The sequence below is a fragment of the Thalassophryne amazonica genome, chromosome 10, assembly GCF_902500255.1.
Source record: "Thalassophryne amazonica chromosome 10, fThaAma1.1, whole genome shotgun sequence".
Taxonomy (NCBI): Eukaryota; Metazoa; Chordata; class Actinopteri; order Batrachoidiformes; family Batrachoididae; genus Thalassophryne; species Thalassophryne amazonica.
In genome coordinates, this window is record NC_047112.1 from 95,156,222 (window position 1) to 95,181,494 (window position 25,273).

General features: G+C 41.5%; 1 protein-coding gene across 2 annotated transcripts in view; it reads right to left on the reverse strand.

The window, feature by feature from the left end:
* The window catches only part of cpeb2 (cytoplasmic polyadenylation element binding protein 2), an 85,713-nt gene extending 61,014 nt beyond the window's left edge, over nt 1-24,699 (reverse strand). The window contains exons 1-3 of one of the 2 annotated variants that reach the window (XM_034180552.1): nt 23,789-24,699; nt 15,888-16,157; nt 5,238-5,328 (exon numbers count right to left, since the gene is read on the reverse strand). In XM_034180552.1, the coding sequence (XP_034036443.1) occupies nt 5,238-5,328; nt 15,888-16,157; nt 23,789-24,565 (1,138 nt within the window). In that variant the 5' untranslated portion in view covers nt 24,566-24,699. The remainder of the gene's footprint in view (nt 1-5,237; nt 5,329-15,887; nt 16,158-23,788) is intronic. The other variant, XM_034180551.1, reaches the window with a different exon arrangement.
* Nucleotides 24,700-25,273: the final 574 nt, after the last annotated feature.

Consider the following 25,273-nt stretch of genomic DNA (forward strand, 5'->3'; position numbering starts at 1 on the left):
TTGTACTCGCGATCTCGTTCTTTTGGTCATGAGCCAAATCTCATGACCATAGGTGAGGATCAGAATGTAGATCGATCGGTAAATCGAGAGCTTTGACCCCCTACTCAGCTCTCTCTTCTCCACGACGGTCCGATACAGCGAACGCATCACTGCAGATGCTGCACAGATCCGTCTATCAATCTCACGCTCCATCCGTCCCTCACTCGTGAACAAGACCCCGAGATACTTAAACTCCTCCACTTGAGGCAAGGATACTCCACACTATTATATTTCATTACTAAAAATACTTAACTTCAAGCAAGTGGGATGTCTGCATTTTGTAACATTTTGTGCTTGCTAGATGTTAAAATTACAATACAACCAATTTTTGGTTGTGGGTCCAGTGGAGGAGCTGTTTCAGAGGTACTGTTTTTTTTTTTTGCTGGGTGTTTCAATGAACTCATCATGCAAGTTATACTGGTAAAAAACAAACAAACAAAACAAAACAAAAACCTGTTCACTCTCAATGCTATTATGATTATTTGTACTCCACACAGGTAATATAATACATAGCCTATAAAATGATCTAAAGAATACCGTAAGAGCACAATGCAACTGTCAATCATGAGCATTCTTGGCTGACCATAAGCATGCAAGCCAGATTGCTTTGTTCAGGTAAAGGCATCTTCACACTTGCACACATTTAACCTCCGCACTGTCGTGCCAATGCGACCCGCTGTGTTCCGCTGGATGCTGTGCTTTGCACTGCTGGATGCTGCATTATATAAAATAATTATTTCATAGTGGATTAATCATTTGCTCTGAGAATTTGGCTGATGGAGCCACCTCTTAGTGATTCTGAATCATAAAGGAATTTTCTACAGCAGCAGCTGTTCTCATGCACTTCATCAGGTGGAGAACGCATTTGGAATCATCTCAATATTTATTTCATTCATTTAAATGAATGAAATAAATATTGAAAAAAAAAAGCAAAACATCAACTGACTATGAAGATTTAGACATGATGACTGTAAAAAGTATAATAGAAACTGTTACCGAACCATTCACTTACATTTATAATCTGTCTCTGTCAACAGGAATTTTCCCAGATGAAATGAAAATTACCAAGGTAGTCCCATTATATAAAAATGGAGACAAACATAATTTTTCAAATTACAGGCCAGTGTCATTGCTTCCACAGTTTTCTAAAATTATGGAAAACGTTTTTGTGACAAGGTTGGACAAATTCATTGAGAAACATCATATTTTAAATAATGCTCAGTATGGATTCAGAACAAAACATTCGACAGCTATGGCAATTATGGAATTAACAGAGAAAATATCAACAACAATAGATAATAAGGATTATTTAGTATTTTTATCGACTTGAAAAAAGCTTTTGATGTTATCGACCACTCAAGATTGCTTCATGAGTTACAACAATATGGAATTAGAGGTCTTGCACATCAGTGGGTAAAAAGCTATTTAGAAAATAGAAAACAGTTTGTTCAGATAAATAATACTGAATCAGAATTGTGTAACATTATTTATGGAGTACCACAAGGGTTGGTACTTGGACCAAAACTGTTTATTTTGTACATCAATGACTTTGTGAATGTATCTAAAGTACTTGGCAGCATATTATTTGCTGATGATACAACATTATTTTACTCTGGATCAAATCAAATCAAATCAGTTTTATTTATATAGCGCCAAATCACAACAACAGTTGCCCTAAGGCGCTTTATATTGCAAGGCAAAAGCCATACAATAATTACAGAAAAACCCCAAGGGTCAAAACGACCCCCTATGAGCAAGCACTTGGCGACAGTGGGAAGGAAAAACTCCCTTTTAACAGGAAGAAACCTCCAGCAGAACCAGGCCCAGGGAGGGGCAGTCTTCTGCTGGGACTGGTTGAGGCTGAGGGGAGAGAATCAGGAAAAAGACATGCTGTGGAAGACAGCAGAGATCAATCACTAATGATTAAATGCAGAGTGGTGCATACAGAGCAAAAAGAGAAAGAAACACTCAGTGCATCATGGGAACCCCCCAGCAGTCTAAGTCTATAGCAGCATAACTAAGGGATGGTTCAGGGTCACCTGATCCAGCCCTAACTATAAGCTTTAGCAAAAAGGAAAGTTTTAAGACTAATCTTAAAAGTAGAGAGGGTGTCTGTCTCCCTGATCCGAATTGGGAGCTGGTTCCACAGGAGAGTAGCCTGAAAGCTGAAGGCTCTGCCTCCCATTCTACTCTTACAAACCCTAGGGACTACAAGTAAGCCTGCAGTCTGAGAGCGAAGCGCTCTATTGGGGTGATATGGTACTAAGAGGTCCCTAAGATAAGATGGGACCTGATTATTCAAAACCTTCTAAGTAAGAATTTTAAATTCTATTCTAGAATTAACAGGAAGCCAATGAAGAGAGGCCAATATGGGTGAAATATGCTCTCCCCTTCTAGTCCCCGTCAGTACTCTAGCTGCAGCATTTTGAATTAACTGAAGGCTTTTCAGGGAACTTTTAGGACAACCTGATAATAATGAATTACAATAGTCCAGCCTAGAGGAAATAAATGCATGAATTAGTTTTTAAGATTCAGATATCAGAGGATCAGATATACAGGAAGTAGTACAAATGATGAATACAGCGTTGGAAAAAGTTAAACATTGGTTTGATATAAACAGATTGCCACTAAATCTTAATAAGACAAATTTCATATTGTTTAATGACAGAGTGGAAAAAAATGATGTGTCATTAAAAATAGACACATGGACATACAAAGGATAAACATAACGAAATTTCTAGGAGTCATGATTGATGAAGATCTTACATGGAAGTCACACATAAATTACACAAAAGGAAAAATAGCGAAAGCCATTGCTGTTTTGCATAAAGTAAAATTTTCGTTAAATAGTTATGGTTTATTAACATTGTACAATTCATTGATTGTCCCATATTTAACTTATTGTGTAGAAATCTGGGGATCAACATGTAAAACTTATACACAACCATTATTTATTCTGCAGAAAAGAGCTTTAAAAATGATTAGCAATAGTCCTTTTAGAGATCCATCTAATCCATTATTCATTAAGTATAGGGTACTTAAATTTCATGATTTAGTTGATTTGAAAATATTACAAACAATGCACCAAGCTAATAAAAATACCTTACTAATAAACATTCAAAATATGTTTGAAAAAAGAGTAAGTAGTTAGATTCAGAACCAAAGTAAAGGAACAGAGTATTGCAGTGAATGGTGTAAAATTATGGAACAACCTCAACAAAGAAATCAAAGAATCAAGGTCGTTTAAATTATTTAAAAAACGTATTAAACTAGATGTATTAAGTAAGTATGAAACTATGAAATAAGTCAGTGGGTTGTGACAAAGTCTAAAATGTAATCTGTTAATAATGTCTAAAATGTTTTAAGTCTAAAATGTAACCTGTTAAAAATGTAATCTTTTAAATAATGGCTAAAATTATGAAATAAGTCAGTGGTATGTGACAAAGTCAAAAAATGTAATCTGTTAAATAATGTTGAATAATGATGCTTAAAACTGAAAGATTGTATTGTAAAAAGGGGCAGAAAATATAAGACTTGTTCTTCCCTCTGCTCCTTTTCATTCAGTGTCTTGTAATGTATTCATTTCTGTTTTTTCTGTTTTTCTTTTAAATGAATGAAATAAATATTGAAAAAAAGGTAATTATTTGTAATATTTGTAATATTTATGTTGTAATGGCTTGATAAAACAGTTGCATTTTCATTCCTTCTTGTGAGTATCTGTAAAATTATGTTTATTGTAGATTTAACATCTCGTCAAAGTCATTCTGATGAGCTGCGCACCGCTGACGCAGTGACACATAGTGTTTTTAAATTGTTTGCACAATGTTCACGTGTAGTTCACAAAATTAATGAGTGCCAGAGATTTTGAACATTTCAAAATGTTCTTTGCACACTTGCATGCAGCCGCGCATAGTTTACAATGGTTTACAAGAAGTTGATGAGTTTACTCTCTGACACGGCGTACCAGTGTGCGGATCAAATTCGTGCAAGTGTCAAGCTACCCTAAGCCTTCACCTGAATTCAGAAAGATTTATTGGATTACGGATTGGATATGTCGACAGGTGTGCGCCTTTCCAAATCATGTCCAATCAACTGAATTTACGCCAGGTGGACTCCAATTAAGATGTCGAAACATCTCAAGGAGGATCAGTGAAAACAGGATACACCTGAGTTCAATTTTGAGCTTCATTGCAAAGGCTGTGAATGCTGATGTACATGTGATTTATAAGGTTTTTTAAATTAATTTGCAAAAAATCTAGAAAACAAACAAAAAACAACCCTTTTCACATTGTCATTATGGGGTACAGTGTGTAGAATTTTCAGGAAAAAATTAATTTCACCTATGTTGGAATAAGGCTGTAACATAACAAAATGTGGAAAAAGTGGAGTGCTGAGTGCATACTTTCTGGATGCACCATGAAGCTGAGTCATTTATAACTGGTTTCAACAGTCCTTACCCAATAGTAAACAGGTTCAAACTGGGCATAACCTTTATAAATCTGAGATTTAAACTGGTTGAGTCTGGTTGTCATATCGGATATCTTTATATTTTCAGCTGTTTGGTCAAAACAAGTAACTTCAAGATTTGAAAACCTCTCCAAAGACTTGAAAGCCTTCTTTTGCAGCTACTTTCTGACATTTTACACATTGAAGGATTAATCATAAAAAAAACAGTGAACACGTGAATTATCAGCACCGATAATTGTTAGTTTCAGCCGTGTTTAAAAGTATAAATGTAACTGGTATGTGTTCAGATGAGGCACAAACAGCCGTCCCGCAGAGAAGAAGGTAAGAACGGAACAGTTATTTGACACTGCTCCTCTGATGTTCAGCAGCTGAGCCATCCGGGGGTCGCATCAGGTCTGCCAGTGTCACGCTACACTCTCTGTTTACCACTTACATGCTGTGAAGAACCCCAGGACGATTTATGTGTCATTCTGTTAAAAAAAAAAAATAAAAATCTAAAGTCATGTGCGATCTGTGTTGAATAGCTGCCATAAAATGTGCAAGTGGAGAACGATGTTTACGGCACTGAACTGTGCCGTCGCTGCTGACCAGGTGAAGCGGACACAGGATCAGAGCGTTAAAGTCCCTCAGCAGGACGAAAACAAGCTGTGTGTGGAAAAACGGCACAGCTGCAGCAGCAATGCACACCATGTCGCTGGGAGATGTAGATGGTAAGGGAAACACAATCTTACCCTTCATCGGATCCTGCTCGGCCCTCATGATGTCGATCAGCGAGCTCTCCAGAGAGTGCATGTTCAGGCTGTCGTACATTCTGGAGCGGTCCTGAAAAACACCACAGTCAGCTTTAGGTCTTCACTTACGTGGACATAAGTCATTATGCATATTTGATTACAATACTTGACCCTGATGTGCTATAAAGTGGAGATATTTGGCTTCACATGTAAGAGATTTAAGAGGGACACACTTGGAATGAACATTCTTTCCACATTTATTCATGTTAGAGGTCTGAGGGTGTTTGTGAGCTTCTGATACAAAGGATATTGAGGATTTCTGGACTACTTCCAGGAGACAAAATTTAGCTGGAGAGCCAGGATGGAGTTTATGAGGTCATCCTCAGTTCTCCTGTAAAACCCCTGATGTGGCTGCTCCCGTGTCTAACCCACACACCTGACAAAAAGACTTGTCTTGCTCTGATGGTTACTCAGCCACGCTTTGCTTTGCCATCCTGCAGATTTTTCAGAACAATTTGAAACAGAGAATGAGAGTTCTACTATGAATATTATGCAGAACTACAGCGCCGCGCTTAAAGAGCACAAACCTCCGCCAACACTAGTTTCCAATTCCAAAAATTTTTACCTTGGAAAAAATTTTCAAGGTCAAAGTTCTGACAAAATATAGATCAAAAGATGTTAAAACTAAAATATCTGCTAAATCTGCAGTATGGATCAGATGCGGATCAACCTTAGTCTGTTCACTGAGAGCGCCCGCTTGAACCTCACTGTCACAAATGAGAGTGATTGAGGTACTTTTGGTTGAGATATAATGCAAAATGTACATCAAATGGGCTTTTCAATATTAAATTCAATTGTCCACCTAGATCACATAGTGATATTGAGGTGCCAGTCTGCACCTCACATGACCATAATGTCAGCAGACATTCTATCACAAGGTGAGTCCTACACCTCATCTGATTCTATTCATTTGATACAATGCCATTCCAACTCTACACATAGTACCAAGATATTCAATCCTCTACTGCTTTATAGGGCACTGATTAGAGTCCAAGTCTCACAGCCAGACAGTAATCCTGGACGCACTAGGACCCAGAAGAATTGAAACTGCACTGTCCTGCAAAGACCTCGGCATCACCAGACACTTCAGTCCAGTGACCTCTTGATTCCATATTCTGTTACCAGGCCTGTCTCATCCCCTTAGGCTGAGCTCCAGGAAAACATGAATGTCACTGTCAAGTGAATCTCAACAAGGTGGACATGTTTACCACATACAGACACACTTCTGCTGGCTGAATCCAGGAAGTCAATGAAAGCCTGAATCTGTTCTTGATTCAGGACAAACCTACACAGACAGTTTTTGAGAACTGCCTACTTCAGACAGATGTACATACATGTTCAGTAACTTGGGAATGTTCACGTGTACAGTGGGGAAAATAAGTATTTGACCCCCTGTCAGTTTTGCAGGTTTTCCCACCTACAAAGAATGGAGAGGTCTGTAATTTTTATTGTTGGCACACTTCAACTGTGAGAGACAGAATCCCAAAAAATCCAGAAAATCACATTGTATGATTTTTAAATAAATTTGCATTTTATTGCCTGAAATAAGTATTTGACCCCCTAGAAAAACAGAGCTTAACAATTGCTACAGAAACATTTGTCTGCCATTACAGAGATCAGACGTTTCCTGTGGTTCTTGACCAAGTTTTCACACACTGCAGCAGGGATTTTGGTCCACTCCTCCATACAGATCTTCTCCAGATCTTTCAGGTTTGGAGTTTCAGCTCCCTCCAAAGATTTTCTATTGAGTTCAGGTCTAGAGACTGGCCAGGCCACTCCAGGACCTTGAAATGCTTCTTACGGAGCCCCTCCTTAGTTGCCCTGGCTGTGTGTTTGGGGACATTGTCATGCTGGAAGACCCAGCCATGACCCATCTTCAATGCTCTTACTGAGGGAAGGAGGTTGTTTGCCAAAATCTCGCAATACATGACCCCATCCATCCTCCCTTCAATACGGTCCAGTTGTCTGGTCTCCTTTGCAGAAGAGCACCCCCAGAGTATGATGTTTCCACCCCCATGCTTCACGGTTGGGATGGTTTTCTTGGGGTTGTTCTCATCCTCTAAACATGGTAAGTGGAGTTGATTCCAAAAGCTCTATTCTGGTCTCATCTGACCACATGACCTTCTCCCATGCCTCCTGTGGATCATCCAGATGGTCACTGGTGAACTTCAAATGGGCCTGGACATGTGCTGGCTTGAGCAGGGGGACCTTGCTGCCCTGCAGGATTTTAAACCATGACAGCATCATGTGTTACTAATGTAATCTTTGTGACTGTGGTCCCAGCTCTCTTCAGGTCATTGACCAGGTCCTCCCATGTAGTTCTGAGCTTTCTTAGAATCATCCTTACCCCACAAAGTGAGATCTTGCATGGAATCCCAGACCGAAGGTGATTGTCAGTTGTTGTCTTCTACCAAGATGCTTGCCTGTTGTCCATCCCAGCCTTGTGCAGGTCTACAGTTTTGTCCCTGGTGTCCTTAGACAGCTGTTTGGTGTTGGCTATGGTGGACAGGTTGTAGTGTGATTGACTGAGTGTGTGAACAGGTGTCTTTTATACAGGTAACACGTTCAAACAGGTGCAATTAATACAGGTAAAGAGTGCAGAATAAGAGGGCTTCTTAAAGAAAAATTAACAGGTCTGTGAGAGCCAGAATTCTTGCTGGTTAGTAGGGGTCAAATGCTTATTTCATGCAATAACATGCAAATTAATTATTTAAAAATCATACAATGTGATTTTATGGATTTTTTGGGATTCTGTCTCTCACAGTTGAAGTGTACCTACGATAAAAATTACAGACCTCTCCACTGTTTGTAGGTGGGAAAACTTGCAAAACTGACAGGGGGTCAAATACTTATTTTCCCCACGACTTGTCTAAAGAAGACAGGCTGTAAAAGTGATGATTTGTATAAACATTATGTATAGATCGCGGACATGACGAGTGAAGCTCTTCAGCATCTCACCATGTCATTTAGGTCCTTCAGACGTTTGAGTAAATGATTCGGAGCATGAGCACCCACCTTTTAAATATATATATATATATATATATATATATATAAGAAAAATGCTTAAATAGGCAGTGGGTCTGGGGAGATGAGCCCCCCCACCCCTAGAAGCTGAAATATATATATATATATATATATATATATATATATTTCATATATATATTTCAGCTTCTAGGGGTGGGGGGGCTCATCTCCCCAGACCCACTGCCTATTTAAGCATTTTTCTTTTTTTGCCTACAATATGGACAAATTAACATATGGCAATACTGTCATATCAATATAATATATGACATGACTATGATTTCACACAAAGTGCAGCAACAGTGAAAATTAAACATTCTTAAACAAAACAGTAATAATACCACACTCATTTTGCACTCCTCATAAGCTTAGGACACAGTGCGCTCCAAAAGTATTGGAACACTTGGTATTTCACACATATTATGTTAGAAAGATTAAAAAAGAAACTACGATTATAAAATCAAAACTTCACTGTGCCTTGTGACAGAATCACTACGATGACCGCTCCAAGATGGCGGCCGCATATCTTGCGCCTCAGCAACCAATGCGGCATCTACTCCTCTTTATAATGTCTGTATTTGTCTCCCGTCGGTTTGAGGCTGTTTACGGCTTTTTACGACAATGATGTCCGGTTTGTGGCTTTTTCTCCACTGGGGAGATTTTTTTGTGCCATTTCCGGTTTGTGCCTTCGTCTACCATAAGAGTGAGCTTTGCGGCGCTGCGTGGCACTTCGCTCGTATTAATCATTTGCAGTAGAGGCGCTGTGTCTTACAGAACGAGCATCTTCTCTGCATTCAAATTGTAATCAGTCGAGTGTAGCGCCAAACGAGGACAGCTAGGCTAAGGTAAGGGCCAAACTATATAAATGGTTGCTTTAACGGTTTTATGGTTGTTTATTTACCTTTAGTAAGGTAAACATGCACACGCTCACCTCTACAGGGAGACTATCAATTCTGCTGGACACTACAATGACATTTTTGCCTGTTCAGTAGAGACGAGAAGTTGTTTACTGGGAAAGCTTTTAGTTTGCTGTGTTTCATTACATAAATTAGCCAGTTAGCCCATGATGTGGTTTTCATTCTTCTTCTTCTTATTATTATTATTAATAATAATAATAACACACTGATGAATTTATTTTCATACCAAGTGGAAAATGACCCCAAAACATCTAAAAATAGAGGCTGGGTTGTAAAATTCTGGAGCTCCTTTTTAAACCATAAGAGTCCAAAAAGAGTGTTTCTGTGTACGTCTGTGCAGACATGAGTCACTGCTGCTAAACATTAAACAGAAAGAAAGGAAGGAAGGAAAAGACTTGGAATTTGAAAAATTCTTGGTGTGACACTGTTTATGGAAATTAATAATCCATAGAGTCAGGCCAGTTTCCTGGAAGAGGAAGCACTGTACATCTCAGCACTGGTACCACTAATATTTTCACTTTATACAAACAGAAATGCCATTTGGAGATACCATTATTTTCATTTGAAGGAGTACCAGTGAAGAGCAGCACACATATCTGCTAATATCCTGACAACTACAGCACGTATTTGATAAATACAAAAAGTAAAATACAATACCAACCAAAATTGTGATTTCAGTTCTGTTACATTATTAACTATACCCATAAATCTTAAAAAGATGTTGCATAAAAAAAACAGTTTGTCGTATAGTCTCTTTTCCAAAGCTGTACATTAAAACATAATGAAAGGAGTACAGTGCTCCCAAAACGTTTATGCACTCTTGAGCTTTTACATGTTTGAAACTTTTTCGGACATCAAAACAACAAAACAATCATTCAGGCTTTTTATATTAAAATTCCAAAAATGATGCCCTTTAAATTATAGTGAAAAGTAATTTTTATATCACGAGTTAAAAGAAATAAAAGCCTGGGTGTCTTGGTGGCTTTCCTCGCTTGTCTCCTTGCACAGCCAAGTCTCATGTTGTTTTTTCGTCCTCCCGTCACAAAATGATTCAAATTTTCATGATGGGTTTTGTTTAACTCACTATTACTAACCTTACTGATGAAAATTGTGCACTTTCGTGAGAATATCACAAACCAATACATTAATGTACATTTCATGCTGGTGAATCACGACATGCCGCGAGAGTGGGTTGGCTTACACAATCTCTTAGTATTTGAGAACCGTCTGGTCCACACAGATTTATCAGAGAGTACCATACAGTTTGTGTTTATTCAAAACTTATGTAAATAAAGTCCAAGACATAATCAGTGTTTTGGAAATGTTCATGTATCCATCCCCTGACTTATCTGAAGAAGACTGGATGTAAAATTGATAGATGTGTTATACTAAAGCGTGCACTTACTTAGTAACGCAAACGTTTTGGCTTTTAGATGATTACCTCTGCCAATGTTTTTGCCCCTGTTTGTTTGTTTGTGAATTTTTCACATATCATTATGAAGTTTTTACTGAAGATTCATATGACAAAAACTGATTAAATTTTCAAGCTCATAGGTCAAAGTCACAAATTTTCCAAAATTTATAACTCTGTCAAAAAAGATAAAATTTCTGTCATATTTGTGATCTTTATGTAGGATGGTACCCTTTATTGCCGAACAAAGTTTAATCTAGATCTGATCCAGATTACACATTTTGTGGCCATTTAAATTTAACATTGAAAACCCCTTTTAATGTATTTTTTACATTATATCTTAATTAAACATGCCCAAATCACCTCAATATTTGAAAGTGAGATGCAGACTGGCACTCACTATCGCCAGACAAAGTTTAATCCGGATCTGATTCAGATTGTGGATTTTGTGGTCATTTTAATTTAATATTGAAAAGCCCATTTGATGTACATTTTGCATTATATCTCAATCAAAAGTGCTTCAATCACTCTCATTTCTGACTATGAGGTGCAAACTGGCACTCTCAATGAATAGAACAAGTCTGAGCCGCATCTGATCCATAATGCAGTTTTAGCGGATATTTGCTTTCAACACTTATCTATCCATTTGATTGATATTTTGTATTATATTTTAGCTAATGAAAAGCCACTTTTAACAGGACTGTGATCTTGAATATTTTTTCCAAGGTAGAAATTTGTGGAATTGGAAACTAGCATTGGTGTTGTATGGCTGGGGGGCCTGGCTGCCTTTTTGTTTCTGTCTTTGTTTTTCCTTCCAGGTGGCTTGCATTTGGGACTGAGTGGCTGTGTTGCTGAGGTTATCAGGACCTCACCCTGATCACCTGCGACTCGTCAGGACTCACAGCTGTGGTGCATCTATATGGATTGGAACATGGTGGCATTTAAGACTGGAGTATACAGTGTGTATTTGCCAGAGACTCGACCTTGTGACCAGACGGGTGAGATCGTTGTCTCGGGAGCCATCTCATCATCAGTGGATGCAGAGAACGTCCAGGGTTTGATGCACGGTCTGTGAAAGAGGAGGGGGTGAGGTCTCACGCTCGTCAGCACACTTCCTGAGGTACGTTAGATTTTGTGACTAACATTTATACAGTCAGTAAATGTGGTGTCCCTCACACCTTATTATATTGAGCTGTACGTTAGTCATGTATCGGCTTCCACTGCAGTGGAGTTTTGTGAACTGGATGTTCCATACCTGCAGGTTGGGAAGCTGATTAGTAATTAAGCCAGGAAGTGTTTGCTGTTTATGTACACCTTTGAGTGGTCTCTCTGTGTGTAGAGTGTGGACTCACATAATGGTTCCTTCTTTCACAGACTCGGTTTGTTGCGGCCACCTGGGGGGTGTCGGCGGGGTCCTTGGGTCCGAACGGCTTCTGGTTCCGGACCGTTAGCGCTGCTGGGAGCGCACCGTATCACCACCACGCCAGACCGCACACTCTTTTGTTGTTTTGTATCACATCACTGTTATGTATTAAATTCAGTTAGCCTTTGTACCGTGCTCTGCTTATTTCATACTGGGTCCTTCAAACGCTGGTCGGTTCTCCGAGCTGCGTCCAACACATAACAATTGGCAGAGGTTTGCACACTAATTATTGCTTTTCGCTGTGAGTTTAAAAGGGCATCATTTTAGAAGTTTTAATATAAAAACCCTGAATTTTTGTTTTGATATCATAAAAAAATAAAAAAATCTAACAAACATGTAACACTTAAAAAAAATTGAATGTTATTAGATGCAGCTGTGTGACAATTTATTTCATTTTAATCTAACTCCCAACACTTGTTCTGCAGACCTTTGAAGATTAGAAACAATATGAATAACAATGTGGACTTTAATGAAATTAAACTGCCTCAAAAACAAAAAGTTTGTTGTGTGTGCAGGTCAGTGTTCCTGACTGCTCGAGTTGTGTGTCACAGGTGTGTGTCAGTGTCATATTCTATTGCCTTCCTGTTCTGAAATGCAACATTAGCTGCAGACTGACATCCATGAATAGAAATGACATCGACCAGGCAGGAAAAATACATATAACAGCAGCAGCCATCATATTAGTTAGCTGTGTCATTTCATCACATTTATGAAAATCTGCGGTATCAAACTAGTAGAAAATGTTCCATTTCAAATACATATTGATATAGTTCAAGGTACACTGAAAGACAATACTGACTAATACAAATACACCACTTCGTAGAATTGTTAATTTATTATCTGTGTAGTGACAGCTAGCTAGCTATCATGACATGACGGCTCTCCACACTGTCTTACAACAGCCGATGCCATATTACTTCATCATTCATGCATTCATTTTCATCCGCTTAGCTGGGTCCAGGTCGTGGTAACAGCAGAGCAAGCAGCTCATCCCACACTTCCCTGTCCTTGGCCAAGTCCTGTAAATCTTCCCAGGGGATCCTGAGGCATTCCCAAACCAACTAGGAAATGTAATCTCTCCACTGTGTCCTGGGTCTTCCTGGGAGCCTCCTCTTGGTTGGACGTCTCTTGAATAACTCCCTAGGAAGATGACCAGGGAGCATCCTCATCAGGTGCACAAACCACCTCAACTGGCTCATTTCAATGCAAAGAAGTGGTGCCTACTCCGAGTTCTTCCTGGACAATCGAGCGTCTCAGCCTGTCCAGGAGTGTAAGCCCAGATACCTCCCACTTGTGTCCATGATCTTATTCTTCCTGTCATTACCCAAAGCTCATGATCATAGGTGAGGATAGGAGCGTAAATCGACTGGTAAATCGAGAGCCTCGGCTTCTAGCTCAGCTCTTACTTTACCACAAAGGACCGGTACAACGTCCCAAAAAAATTTCAGACGCTGCCCCAATCCGACGACCGATCTCCTGCTCCAATTTACCCCCACTCATGAACAAGACCCCAAGATACTTAAACACTTTCATTTGGGGCAGTAACTCTCCCCTGACCCAGAGGGGGCAATCCATCATTCTCTGACAGAGGACCATGGACTCAAATTTGGAGGTGTTTTACACTCGACCTCAAACCTGCTCAGTGTGCATCGGAGGTCACAGTCTGATGAAGCCAACAGAACCGTATCTGCAAAAAGCAGAGATGCAACTCTGAGGTCACCAAACTGGACACCCTCCAACCCCTGACTGCACCTTGAAATACTGTCCATGAACATCACAAACAGGATTGTTGACACGGACCAACCCTGGTGGAGTCCAACTCCCACCAGAAACAGGTCTGATTTAATACTGAGAATGCAGACTGATTTTTGGCCATATTATTTTGGCCATTCTAACAACACTCAATAAGCGTTTGGGAACTGAGGACACTAAGTGTTGAAGCTTTGTAGATGGAATTCTTTCCCATTCTTGCTTGATGTACGACTTCAGTTGTTCAACAGTCCAAGGTCTCCATTGTCGTATTTTATGCTTCATAAAGCGCCACACATTTTCAATGGGTGACAGGTCTGGACTGTAGACAGGCCAGTCTAGTACCCGCACTCTTTTACTATGAAGCCACACTGTTGTAACACATGTAGAATGTGGCTTGGCATTGTCTTGCTGAAATAAGCAGGGACGTCCCTGAAAAAGACGTTGCTTGGATGGCAGCATGTGTTGCTCCAAAACCTGGATGTACCTTTCAGCATTGATGGTGCCATCACAGATGTGTAAGCTGCCCATGGCATAGTGCCCATGCCATGGGCACTAACACACCCCCAAACCATCACAGATGCTGGTTTTTGAACTTTGCGCTGGTAAGAATCTGGATGGTCTTTTTCCTCTTTTGTCCGGTGGACACAACGTCCATGGTTTCCAAAAACAATTTGAAATGTGGACTCATCAGACCACAGCACCCGTTTCCACTCTGCATCTGTCCATTTCAAATGAGCTTGGGCCCAGAGAAGGCGGCGGCGTTTCTGGATTTTGTTGATGTATGGCTTTCGCTTTGCATGGCAGAGTTTTAACTTGCACTTGTAGATGTAGCGACGAACTGTGTTAACTGACAATGGTTTTCTGAAGTGTTCCTGAGCCCACGTGGTAAGATCCTTTACACAATGATGTCGGTTTCTTAATGCAGTGCTGCCTGAGGGATCGAAGGTCACGGGCATTCAATGTTGGTTTTCGGCCTTGCCGCTTACGTGTAGAAAGTTCTCCAGATTCTCTGAATGTTCTGATTATATTATGGACTGTAGATGATGGAATCCCTAAATTCCTTGCAACTGAACATTGAAAAACGTTGTTCTTAAACTGTTGGACTATTTTTTATGCAGTTGTTCACAAAGTGGTGATCCTCGCCCCATCTTTGCTTTTGAATGGTTGAGCATTTTGGGGATGCTCCTTTTATACCCAGTCATGACACTCACAATTAGTGTTCTCAGTTCCCAAACGCTTATTGAGTGTTGTTAGAAGGAAAGGTGATGTAACACGGTGGTAAACATACCACTGTCCCAGCTTTTTTGAAATGAGTTGCAGGCATCCATTTCAAAATGAGCAAATATTTGCACAAAAACAATAAAGTTTATCAGTTTGAACATTAATTATCTTGTCTTTATGGTGTATTCAATTGAATATAGGTTGAAGAGGATTTGCAAATCATTGTATTCTGTTTTTATTTAGATATTACACAACGTCCCAACTTCATTGGAATTGGGGTTGTAAATGGAAAGTAGCTTCTACTGTCCATAGCCCCTGTTAATTTTGATAAGTACTGCCTTTATGATGCTTTTCCACGGGAGTGAGGGCGTGTCACATGGGGTGTGAACCGGCTCAGTGGGTGTGTCTCAGAACAAGCAGGAGTTCACATATGGACTTCTCCTTACATATGTATTGTATGGCTTTGCCTTGCAATATAAAGCACCTTGGGGCAACTGTTTGTTGTGATTTGGCGCTATATAAATAAAATTGATTTGATTTTTGATATGTACAATCAGTGTAAAAGGAGCCTTTTCGGGTCTAAACTTAACACACAGCAAAGTAGTTTCTGCAAACGCTCACACAGATTGATGGATTTTGAGGATGAAACCTCAACCATTTGTGAAACACAGTCCCTTCAAAGCTCCCTCCCTCTGCGTGTTTATCTTTCCTTTAATCCAATCGTTATTTCAGATGATCCAGTAAACACGTCCTACAAGTTCCTTCCCACCACTGAATCCGCCGATTCCCATACTCCAACACATAAACAACACATAAAGACCAGCCACTGCAGCCACAACACGCACCTGTAGAGGCAACAAGGTGTTGCTGTTGCTGTCTGTGCGAAACAAGTTCTCCTCTATCCAGGATTTAGGCCCCAGTGATCCGGCAGAGCGTGGGAACTTGGGAGGTGCGATGACGTTGCTGGAGAAGGGCTTCTTCAGCGGTGAGATGTGACTGACTGAGCCGGGTACGCCCATGCCGCTCCCTCTGCGGTGGTCGCGACCCCATGACATCCCGCCAGAGCCCCAGCCTGTTCCCTGGTGACTGGCCCAGGGAGACTGCTTCACCATGGGCTGCACACACACACACACACACACACACACACACACACACACACACACACACACACACACACACACACACACACACACACACACACACACACACACACACCAAAAACAGATCAGAGACAGACTGGTTAAAGCTTTGCAGAACAAGGTTCATCTCAAAGTTTCATTTGATCCTCTGTTTCAATTCATTCTTTTTTTTTCTGTCAATCGTAGCCTGGTTTGATCTGCTTCTGCAGTGGGAGATAAGAAGCTTTAGGGCTTTACCACCAAGTGTTCCACATACTGCAACACAGCCACACTAAGTTACCGTCGCTCTGTACCTGGGCCTCGTCTGCATTCATAAGGATATTGTATATTTTGTCACATCTTGTTTGCTCTCACACAGAAATCTTTCACCGAGCACAGTCCTGTTTGTGAATACGCTGCGTAATCTAACTTCCTCCACCTTTGTGTCCACAAACACCAACGCCTCTGTACACTCTGAGGAATGAGATAGGCCAGTGGTGTGCATGAAAAACTGATTTACCAAAATGAAAATGGGGAAAAAATTGATCTGAATCTTAACAAACACTAAAAATGTTGAACTGAGTCATTGTATTCTTAAAGAATATAATGAAATGCTAAAATACCCTCGGCCATATGGGCATAATAATAAGAAACAGAATGTGACCTTTTGACCCCTTAAAATAGGTCAAGGTTAGCCATCTTTGAACTTGTTCAATGTCTGTGTCCCTGTGAATTTGAAGACCCTGGCAGTAATAGGACTGGACTTATGCTGAGCACAGACAGACAGACGCAAAGTTTTCACAATACCCAATGACCATATTTTGGCCTCAGATACAGTAATAAGCTATGTTGCTGTGAATAAAATTCATAGAACGTTTCTTTTATAGCAATTACTGCCCCTTTTATGTGATAATTTGGAACTCTGAAGTAGCCCTGCAATTATTACTCGATTAAATGATGATCAATAGATCATTACTTTAATTGCCAACTATTTTGATAAATGATTACTCATTCCGAGTTCAAATTCTGTGATTTGCCCTTCTTAAAATGGATCATTGTTCAACTAATTCCACTGGGCTAGTTTCTTTGCACCACTCCAACTATGAGCTGAGTATTTTTGGATTGTGGACAAAACGAGACATTTGAGGACGTCAGTTTGGCCTTTGTGAAACATTGAGCAACATTTTCTTCATTTCCTGACATTTTATGGACCAAACAACTAATTGATTATTCCAGAAAATAATCAAGAGATAAAGTGAAAATGATAATAATCATTAGTTGCAGCCTGACGAAATGTCATGATTTAATTTTCTGTCGTTTCGTGTCTCAGAAAGAGACAGAGTTCTGTGCAAAATGTTCTTCCTTATTTTCCCCACCAAAGATTCCTTTTTATTTCTAGCACATTTTCATTAAATTTTTTTTTTTAACTATTCATATAAAGTTTTTAAATCACAAAATAATTTAAGGTTAAAAGTTATCAGTAAACTTTATGGTTAGGCTTTACTAGTAAGTTAACCAAATGTTTAATTAACTAATCAGAGAACAATCAGATTAATTGATAAAATGTTCATGAAAATAACTGATTAATAAACAAGATTAACTGATTACAAAATTAATCATAAGATCCATTATGCTCTACTTGCACTTTAAGTTTTAAAAATGCTTCCCAACAGAAAAAGGGGTTTATTGGTGTGTGCTCCAGTTGCCCAACATTTGCAAGATCAGAAAGTTTCTCCTGCATCACAGCCTGACACTATTTTACACAGAATCTTTATGGTACAACTGGATTTTCTTTATACACAGTTTTAATCCCATTTTTATATTTTTTTTAGGTTATTAGGTTATTGCATGAATTTTCCAATTTGTAGTTATTTCCACTTATTTTTCAATCTGATATCATTGTTCTTTAACTACTTACAGCACATCCAGAAAGAATTCACAGCACTTCACTTTTTCCACATTTTGTTATGATACAAACTTATTCCAACATGGATGAAATTCATTTTTTTTTCTCAAAATTCTACACACAATACCCCATAATGACAAAGTGGAAAACGTTTTTTTGAGATTTTTACAAATTTATTAAAAATAATAATAATAATAAAAAAAACAACTAAGAAATCACATGTACATAAGCATTCACAGCCTTTGCCATGAAGCATTAAATTGAGCTCACATGCATCCTGTTTCCACTGATCATCCTTTTTCTGTTTGTACAGCTTAATTGGAGTCCACTTGGGGTAAATGCAGTTGATTGGACATGATTTGGAAAGGCACACATCTGTCTTCATATATCGAGATGTGTCTGCTCTACTGGTTTATGATCTCCAAACTCTCTTCAAAATTAAAGCTTCATCTGTGGCTTTATTGTCTGATTGTTCATTGTTTGTTCGGGAAACATTTCCTCCTGCTCTGACTGAAGGGGGGCGTGGCCAGAGGCAATGCTCTGCTGGTGTTTCCGGACACCGGCATGGAACATCGACACCGGCTGTCTTGTCTACCTGCCCGAAGAACGCGCATTAGAAGACGGGAAAAACCCGCTGGTCATCAGACTTAAGGCTTACTTTTTAGCCTTTTGACTGATTCCCGCCTTGGAGTTGGACTTTCTGCCCAGCATTTGAATTGGCAAAATTGCGGAGGACAGCTGTCCGAATACTCAGACTGCGCTCTGACTGGCTCAGACTGATCTGTGCACATGAGCCCCCGAACGCAGTACAAAACAGGTGGAAAACTGTATGAGTACCTGGACAGCTGCCAGAATGCAGTAAAAACAATAAAAATGCATTTACAACCCGTTATATCGTGGTCGGATTGTGGTTCAGCAGAATATATTCCAGCAGCACTCAAGGTACATTCAGGCACATTCAGGACATTTGGCGAGGGTTCAATATGACGGAGATGTGCCAAACGTCCCCATTTTTCCACTTCAATTGTGCCCTAAATGTTTTGAATATAAGCAAAACATTTGGGCGGCCGCACAACTATGCCCGCGTGGTTGGACTGTGCTCAGACTACTGTCCGATGGTTATGAATGCACCTCAACACCTCCCAAATGTGGGTCGAAGCTCTCTGCGTGGCTGTAAACCCTCTCTGTAGCCTGACGTGCACCTGCTAAACGACAGAGACCGCAAGGGCTGTGATTTGTCACTTTTCCAGTTTCACTCCTTCCTCTCCTGTCATATTTTAAATGTTTTTGCAGTCCACACGCTGATTACATTTCCATCATGGATCAAATCAAATGACACACAATTCATGGAGGGAAATTGCATGTACCGTACTGTTGGTTTGGAGGTTGATGATTGTATAAAGAAGTGGAGCTCATTGAGGGACAAATTAATCCAGAAAAGGCCACTGTTCCTGTGGCACATTGCATTAAGACACTCACCAATGCAACTGAGAACTTTAAAAAGGGTCATGCCCATGTTTACGTCATTGCATGGCACAGAGTTACGGAGTTGTAGAATCATAAATCAGGCTTTAGGATTTTAAGGTACCACTCCACAGCGGACTTAGAAAAAAAAGACTGACTTGACCAGATGTAAACTTTTTAATGCACATAATGCCCAGAGCTTCTTTAAGGCAGGCGTTTATTTTTTTCAGATGAAGGAAATACATAAGCCTAATTGGTGCTGGGGAGTCTCCATAGATCGTTCGGCGCCTCCTGACTGTAACTATGTAATTCGTTACATACATATAACAGATTTTGTCCATTTTATATATATATATAGCAGATTTCGATTATAACGGACAAAATTCACTGGTCCACCTGAATATGGGGGTTTTACTGTATGTCCTGCCCACAGAGGATGTGGCTCCACCCTCTGGTTTCATATTACGCCACTTTCAACATGAATTCATTTTCAGAGTAATGGTGATCAGAGGTCATAGGCTGTGTTCCAATTCAACAGCTGTATGCTTCTACAGCTGCAATTGTTGGCCATTTACATCACAAGTGGTGCAAGTAGACTGTCCCATTTCAAAGGCTGCTTGTCAAACGGCCAACCCGTGCAGCCTTCTTTCCCTCAAACAGGTGTATGCTTTACAGCTCAAATCAAACAATCTCATGAGTCACTGCACGATTTTGTTTTTAAAGAAAAAAACAGTTGGTAAATTTTTAAATACACTTTTAGGCTCTATATATACAGATGTAAATAAGTAATATTGATATGTAAAGTATAAATAAGTATAGAAATTTGATTATTAAACAGGGGGCTACACCCACTATGCTAGTTTGTCACGTGCGGCTGTTAGGGTTACCAGGTGATGCGGGGAAGGGAGGGGGGGAAGCGTAATAGCAGGATGCTCCATGGGCCAGTCAGTTTGTTCAATCCTCCGCTGTGTCCAAAGGGCTGAAGCCTGAGAATTTTGTAGGACACAGCCCTCAGAAGGTTGCACACCCTAGATTAGGACACAGCTCTAAGAAGGGTGCAGACCCTGGATTAGGACACAGCTCTAAGAAGAGTGCAGACTGTGGATTAGGACACAGCCCTAAGAAGGGTACAGACCATGGATTAGGACACAGCCCTAAGAAGGGTACAGACCATGGATTAGGACACAGCCCTAAACAGGGTGCAGACCCTGGATTAGGACACAGCTCTAAACAGGGTGCAGACCCTGGATTAGGACACAGCTCTAAACAGGGTGCAGACCCTGGATTAGGACACAGCCATGAGAAGGGTGCAGACCCTGAATTAGGACACAGCCCTAAGAAGGGTGCAGACCCTGAATTAGGACACAGCCCTAAGAAGGGTGCAGACCCTGGATTAGGACACAGCTCTAAGAAGGGTGCAGACCCTGGATTAGGACACAGCTCTAAGAAGAGTGCAGACCATGGATTAGGACACAGATCTAAGAAGGGTGCAGACCATGGATTAGGACACAGATCTAAGAAGGGTGCAGACCATAGATTAGGAAACAGCTCTAAGAAGGGTGCATACCCTGAACTAGGACACAGCTCTAAGAAGGGTACAGACCATGGATTAGGACACAGCCCTAAGAAGGGTACAGACCATGGATTAGGACACAGCCCTAAGAAGGGTACAGACCATGGATTAGGACACAGCCCTAAACAGGGTGCAGACCCTGGATTAGGACACAGCTCTAAACAGGGTGCAGACCCTGGATTAGGACACAGCTCTAAACAGGGTGCAGACCCTGGATTAGGACACAGCTCTAAACAGGGTGCAGACCCTGGATTAGGACACAGCCATGAGAAGGGTGCAGACCCTGAATTAGGACACAGCCCTAAGAAGGGTGCAGACCCTGAATTAGGACACAGCCCTAACAAGGGTGCAGACCCTGGATTAGGACACAGCTCTAAGAAGGGTGCAGACCCTGGATTAGGACACAGCTCTAAGAAGAGTGCAGACCATGGATTAGGACACAGATCTAAGAAGGGTGCAGACCATGGATTAGGACACAGATCTAAGAAGGGTGCAGACCATAGATTAGGAAACAGCTCTAAGAAGGGTGCATACCCTGAACTAGGACACAGCTCTAAGAAGGGTGCAGACCATGGATTAGGACACAGATCTAAGAAGGTTGCAGACCATGGATTAGGACACAGATCTAAGAAGGTTGCAGACCATGGATTAGGACACAGCCCTAAAAAGGGTGCAGACCATGGATTAGGACACAGCCCTAAGAAGGGTGCAGACCATGGATTAGGACACAGCTCTAAGAAGGGTGCAGACCATGGATTAGGACACAGATCTAAGAAGGGTGCAGACCATGGATTAGGACACAGCCCTAAGAAGGGTGCAGACCATGGATTAGGACACAGCCCTAAGAAGGGTGCAGACCATGGATTAGGACACAGCCCTAAGAAGGGTGCAGACCATGGATTAGGACACAGATCTAAGAAGGGTGCAGACCATGCATTAGGAAACAGATCTAAGAAGGGTGCAGACCATGGATTAGGACACATCCATAGTGTTCACTGTTATTTACAGTCTACAATAATAAGCACTGAAAATATGAACGACTGCACACAAAGTTATTCCATATCCTCATTTCAACCAAGGAAACAGCCATTTTGGATACCAAATCATGCACACAATTGTGTTCCCAATGACTGCACCACAAGGATGGTGGAGCCATGTGACCACATCCCAGCACCAGCTTCCAGGAGAGAACAACAGCCAGATTCACTTGTTTTCTGCACAGACACTAAAGACTTCATACCCGTCCAACAACATGACAAATGCATTATGAAGGAAAATGCCATTTTATCTGGAGGCCACTGAAGAGGGTTTTTTCTGCTATGTCACAACATCCTCCACACTGAAAAAAAACTGTTGGATTTACATGATTTTAATATGTACATTGGTTGCACATGATCAGAATGTGTCCAAATAACATCATTTTCTTAGGTGTCTAGCTGTGGCACTAAGAAAATGGTGTTATTTGGACAGATTCTGATCATGTGCAACCTACGTACATATTTATCCTGCCTGTTGCAAAGCAGTGATAGCAGGGTACTGTTTTCACTGGAGTGTGAGTGTGTGTATGTGTGTGTGTGTGTGTGTGTGTGTGTGTGTGGACAAGATAACCCAAAAACAACTGGACAGATTTCCATCAAACGTGGTGGAAATATTACTTGGATAGATATCTGGCGGTGATTAAATTTTGGAGTAGTTTAGTCAAGGTCAAGGAAAATTTGGTTCTAAAAATGTACTTTTTTGTAGTTCTCAACAACAAAGAAGCCTTGATGGATCCAATTTGTGGGAATATTACTTGGATAGATATCTGGAAGTGATTCAATTTTGAAGTAGTTTGGGCCAAAGATGAAAGGCCAAAATCAACTCCTTTTAAATTTTATTTATAATTATATATTTATTGTATATTTCAACAGCCAATAAACCCTGATGGATCCTACTTGGTGGGAATATTACTTGGATAGATATCTAGAGGTGATAATATTTTGAAGAAGTTTGGTCAAAGACCAAAGGCCAAAATCAAGGAAAACTTGGTCTGAGGAAAAAAAAAAAATCCTTTTTGGCGTGGGGACGTGGGGTAATTTCAACAGCCAATAAACCTTGATGGATCAAACTTGGTGGAAATACTACTTGGATAGATATTTAGAGCAGGGGTGGGCAATCATGTGCCACGAAGGTCCAACACATTGCAGGTTTCCCTTTCTACCAATCATCTCAGCAGTGATTTCACTGATGTTCAGTTCTTTATGTTCAGGGAAGAAGCTCATCAGCAAACCCACCTGCTGAGGTGACTGGTTGCAAGGAAAACCTGCACTGTCTTGGCCCTCGTTGCCCACCCGATTTAGAGGTAATTATATTTTGGAGTAGTTTGGTCAAAAGGTCAAGATAAAAAAAAAAAAAAACCAACACCTTTCTTGTATATCTCAACAATCAGGAAGCCTAGATGAATGATCCAAAATATTTGTGAGCGATTGGTACAAATGACTTTAGTCACACAGTCAAAAACACCACTACAGACATCGACATGTCCATACATATATGTATATAGTGGCGTGCAGAGTGTGCACCAGCACCAGCATTCCTTGAAATCATGTGTCCTTTTTGTCAGTGCAGGGACACTGGCGCGGTGGACTTCACCTGAGATTAAGATTACAAAGTGCCTGCAGATGTTTGAGCTGGATGAAGGCTCACCTGATGTTGGTTGTAGTTGTTCCTCTGCTGCAGGAAGGCGCCCTGCTGGGGGTGCATCTGCGGGCTGAGGGGGGACCTGCGGCTCTGCGCCTGCTGAGGGACGTTAATCTGCGGGGAGAAAGGCCCGCTGAAGCCCTGCACGTTAATCCCGGCGCACGGATTAGCGGACACCGGAGAGAAACTCTGGAAGAAAGCCGGGTTGATGGAGGAAGGGATGCCCGGGTAGAAGCTGTTGTCGGAGTCGGCGTTGGACAGCTGGTTGATGGGGATGGGGTTGACGGAGGAGGGTGCGGGAGGCGGCGAGGAGCTGGTCTGGACGGACCAGGCGGTGCCGAACCCGGGGAGGGGGGGCGAGGACGAGCCGCCGCTGGCGCTCTGCATCTCCTGCGCGGGGAGGTTCGGGAAGGCGGCGCCGAGACCTCCGGACAACATGCTGCCGGTGCTGCTGCTGCCATTGCCGTTATTTATGTGGTGGGCGATGGGGGAGTCCATTTGGATCTTGCTCGGATTTACGGAAGTGGGCGACGGCGACGCAGCATCGGCTTCGGTGTGTTCGTCTGGAGATCCGCGGGGGTCCGGCAGCCTCTGCGGCAGGTGACTTAAACCGGGGGGTGGCGACTGACCGAACCGCCTGTTTGGACCGCGATGAAGGTCACACGCGCAAAAACGATCCGGATCCGGATCTGGAAAGCTGGCGTTGTGTCTGAGCCGGGTGTCAGTTGGGTCGTCCTGTGCCGCTGACTGCGTGGATTTCACCCCCGCAGGATCATCCTGCATGATTTGCAGATGCGCAGCAGCTGACGGGACGAACCGCGGGGCGCAGGATCCGGATCCGGGAGCCAGGAAAGCGAAACTGAGTGAGAAGTGCGGCAAATATATGCGTTTCTCGGAACATCTATTTAGTCAAAAAGGAGACACGGGCTGCGGGCAGAGATGGAGGAGGGGGCCGATCTGCTTCGAGTCTCGGATTTACTCGGTGATATCATAAAACCGTCTAAAGACCGAGTCTTTTTGGGCCTAGTTGGACTAGCCTAGCCTGTGCGGTCCATCGGTGTCCGGCCGTCTCACCCCCTCCTCCGTTTACCGGCTGCGCTGCTGCGGCAGAGGATTAAAGATCCCCGTCTGAAGCCACGTCACGGTCGCGTCACGCCTCGATGCGCCCGCCTCAAAGAGCACCGCATTGTTTACGTCATTTTTCATTATTCATAAAGTGCAGCAGGCCTACGCCGAAAACAAGCACGCTAAAAATAAAAAGAGTTCCACTACAGACATAATTCATTAAACCATCGCGAGGAAAAAATATGTAAATGAACAGATACAGGTGTGGTTTTTCTGGTTTTGGATTCTGAGTGAGGATGATCCAGGGGCGTTGCTAGGAGGGGGAGGCTGGGAGCTCCAGCCCACCATCCACTCATGCAAGGTTACAGCAGAACATAGTATAAATGCAGGGAAAAACAGGTAAAATGAAATTTACTTGGGGGGAAG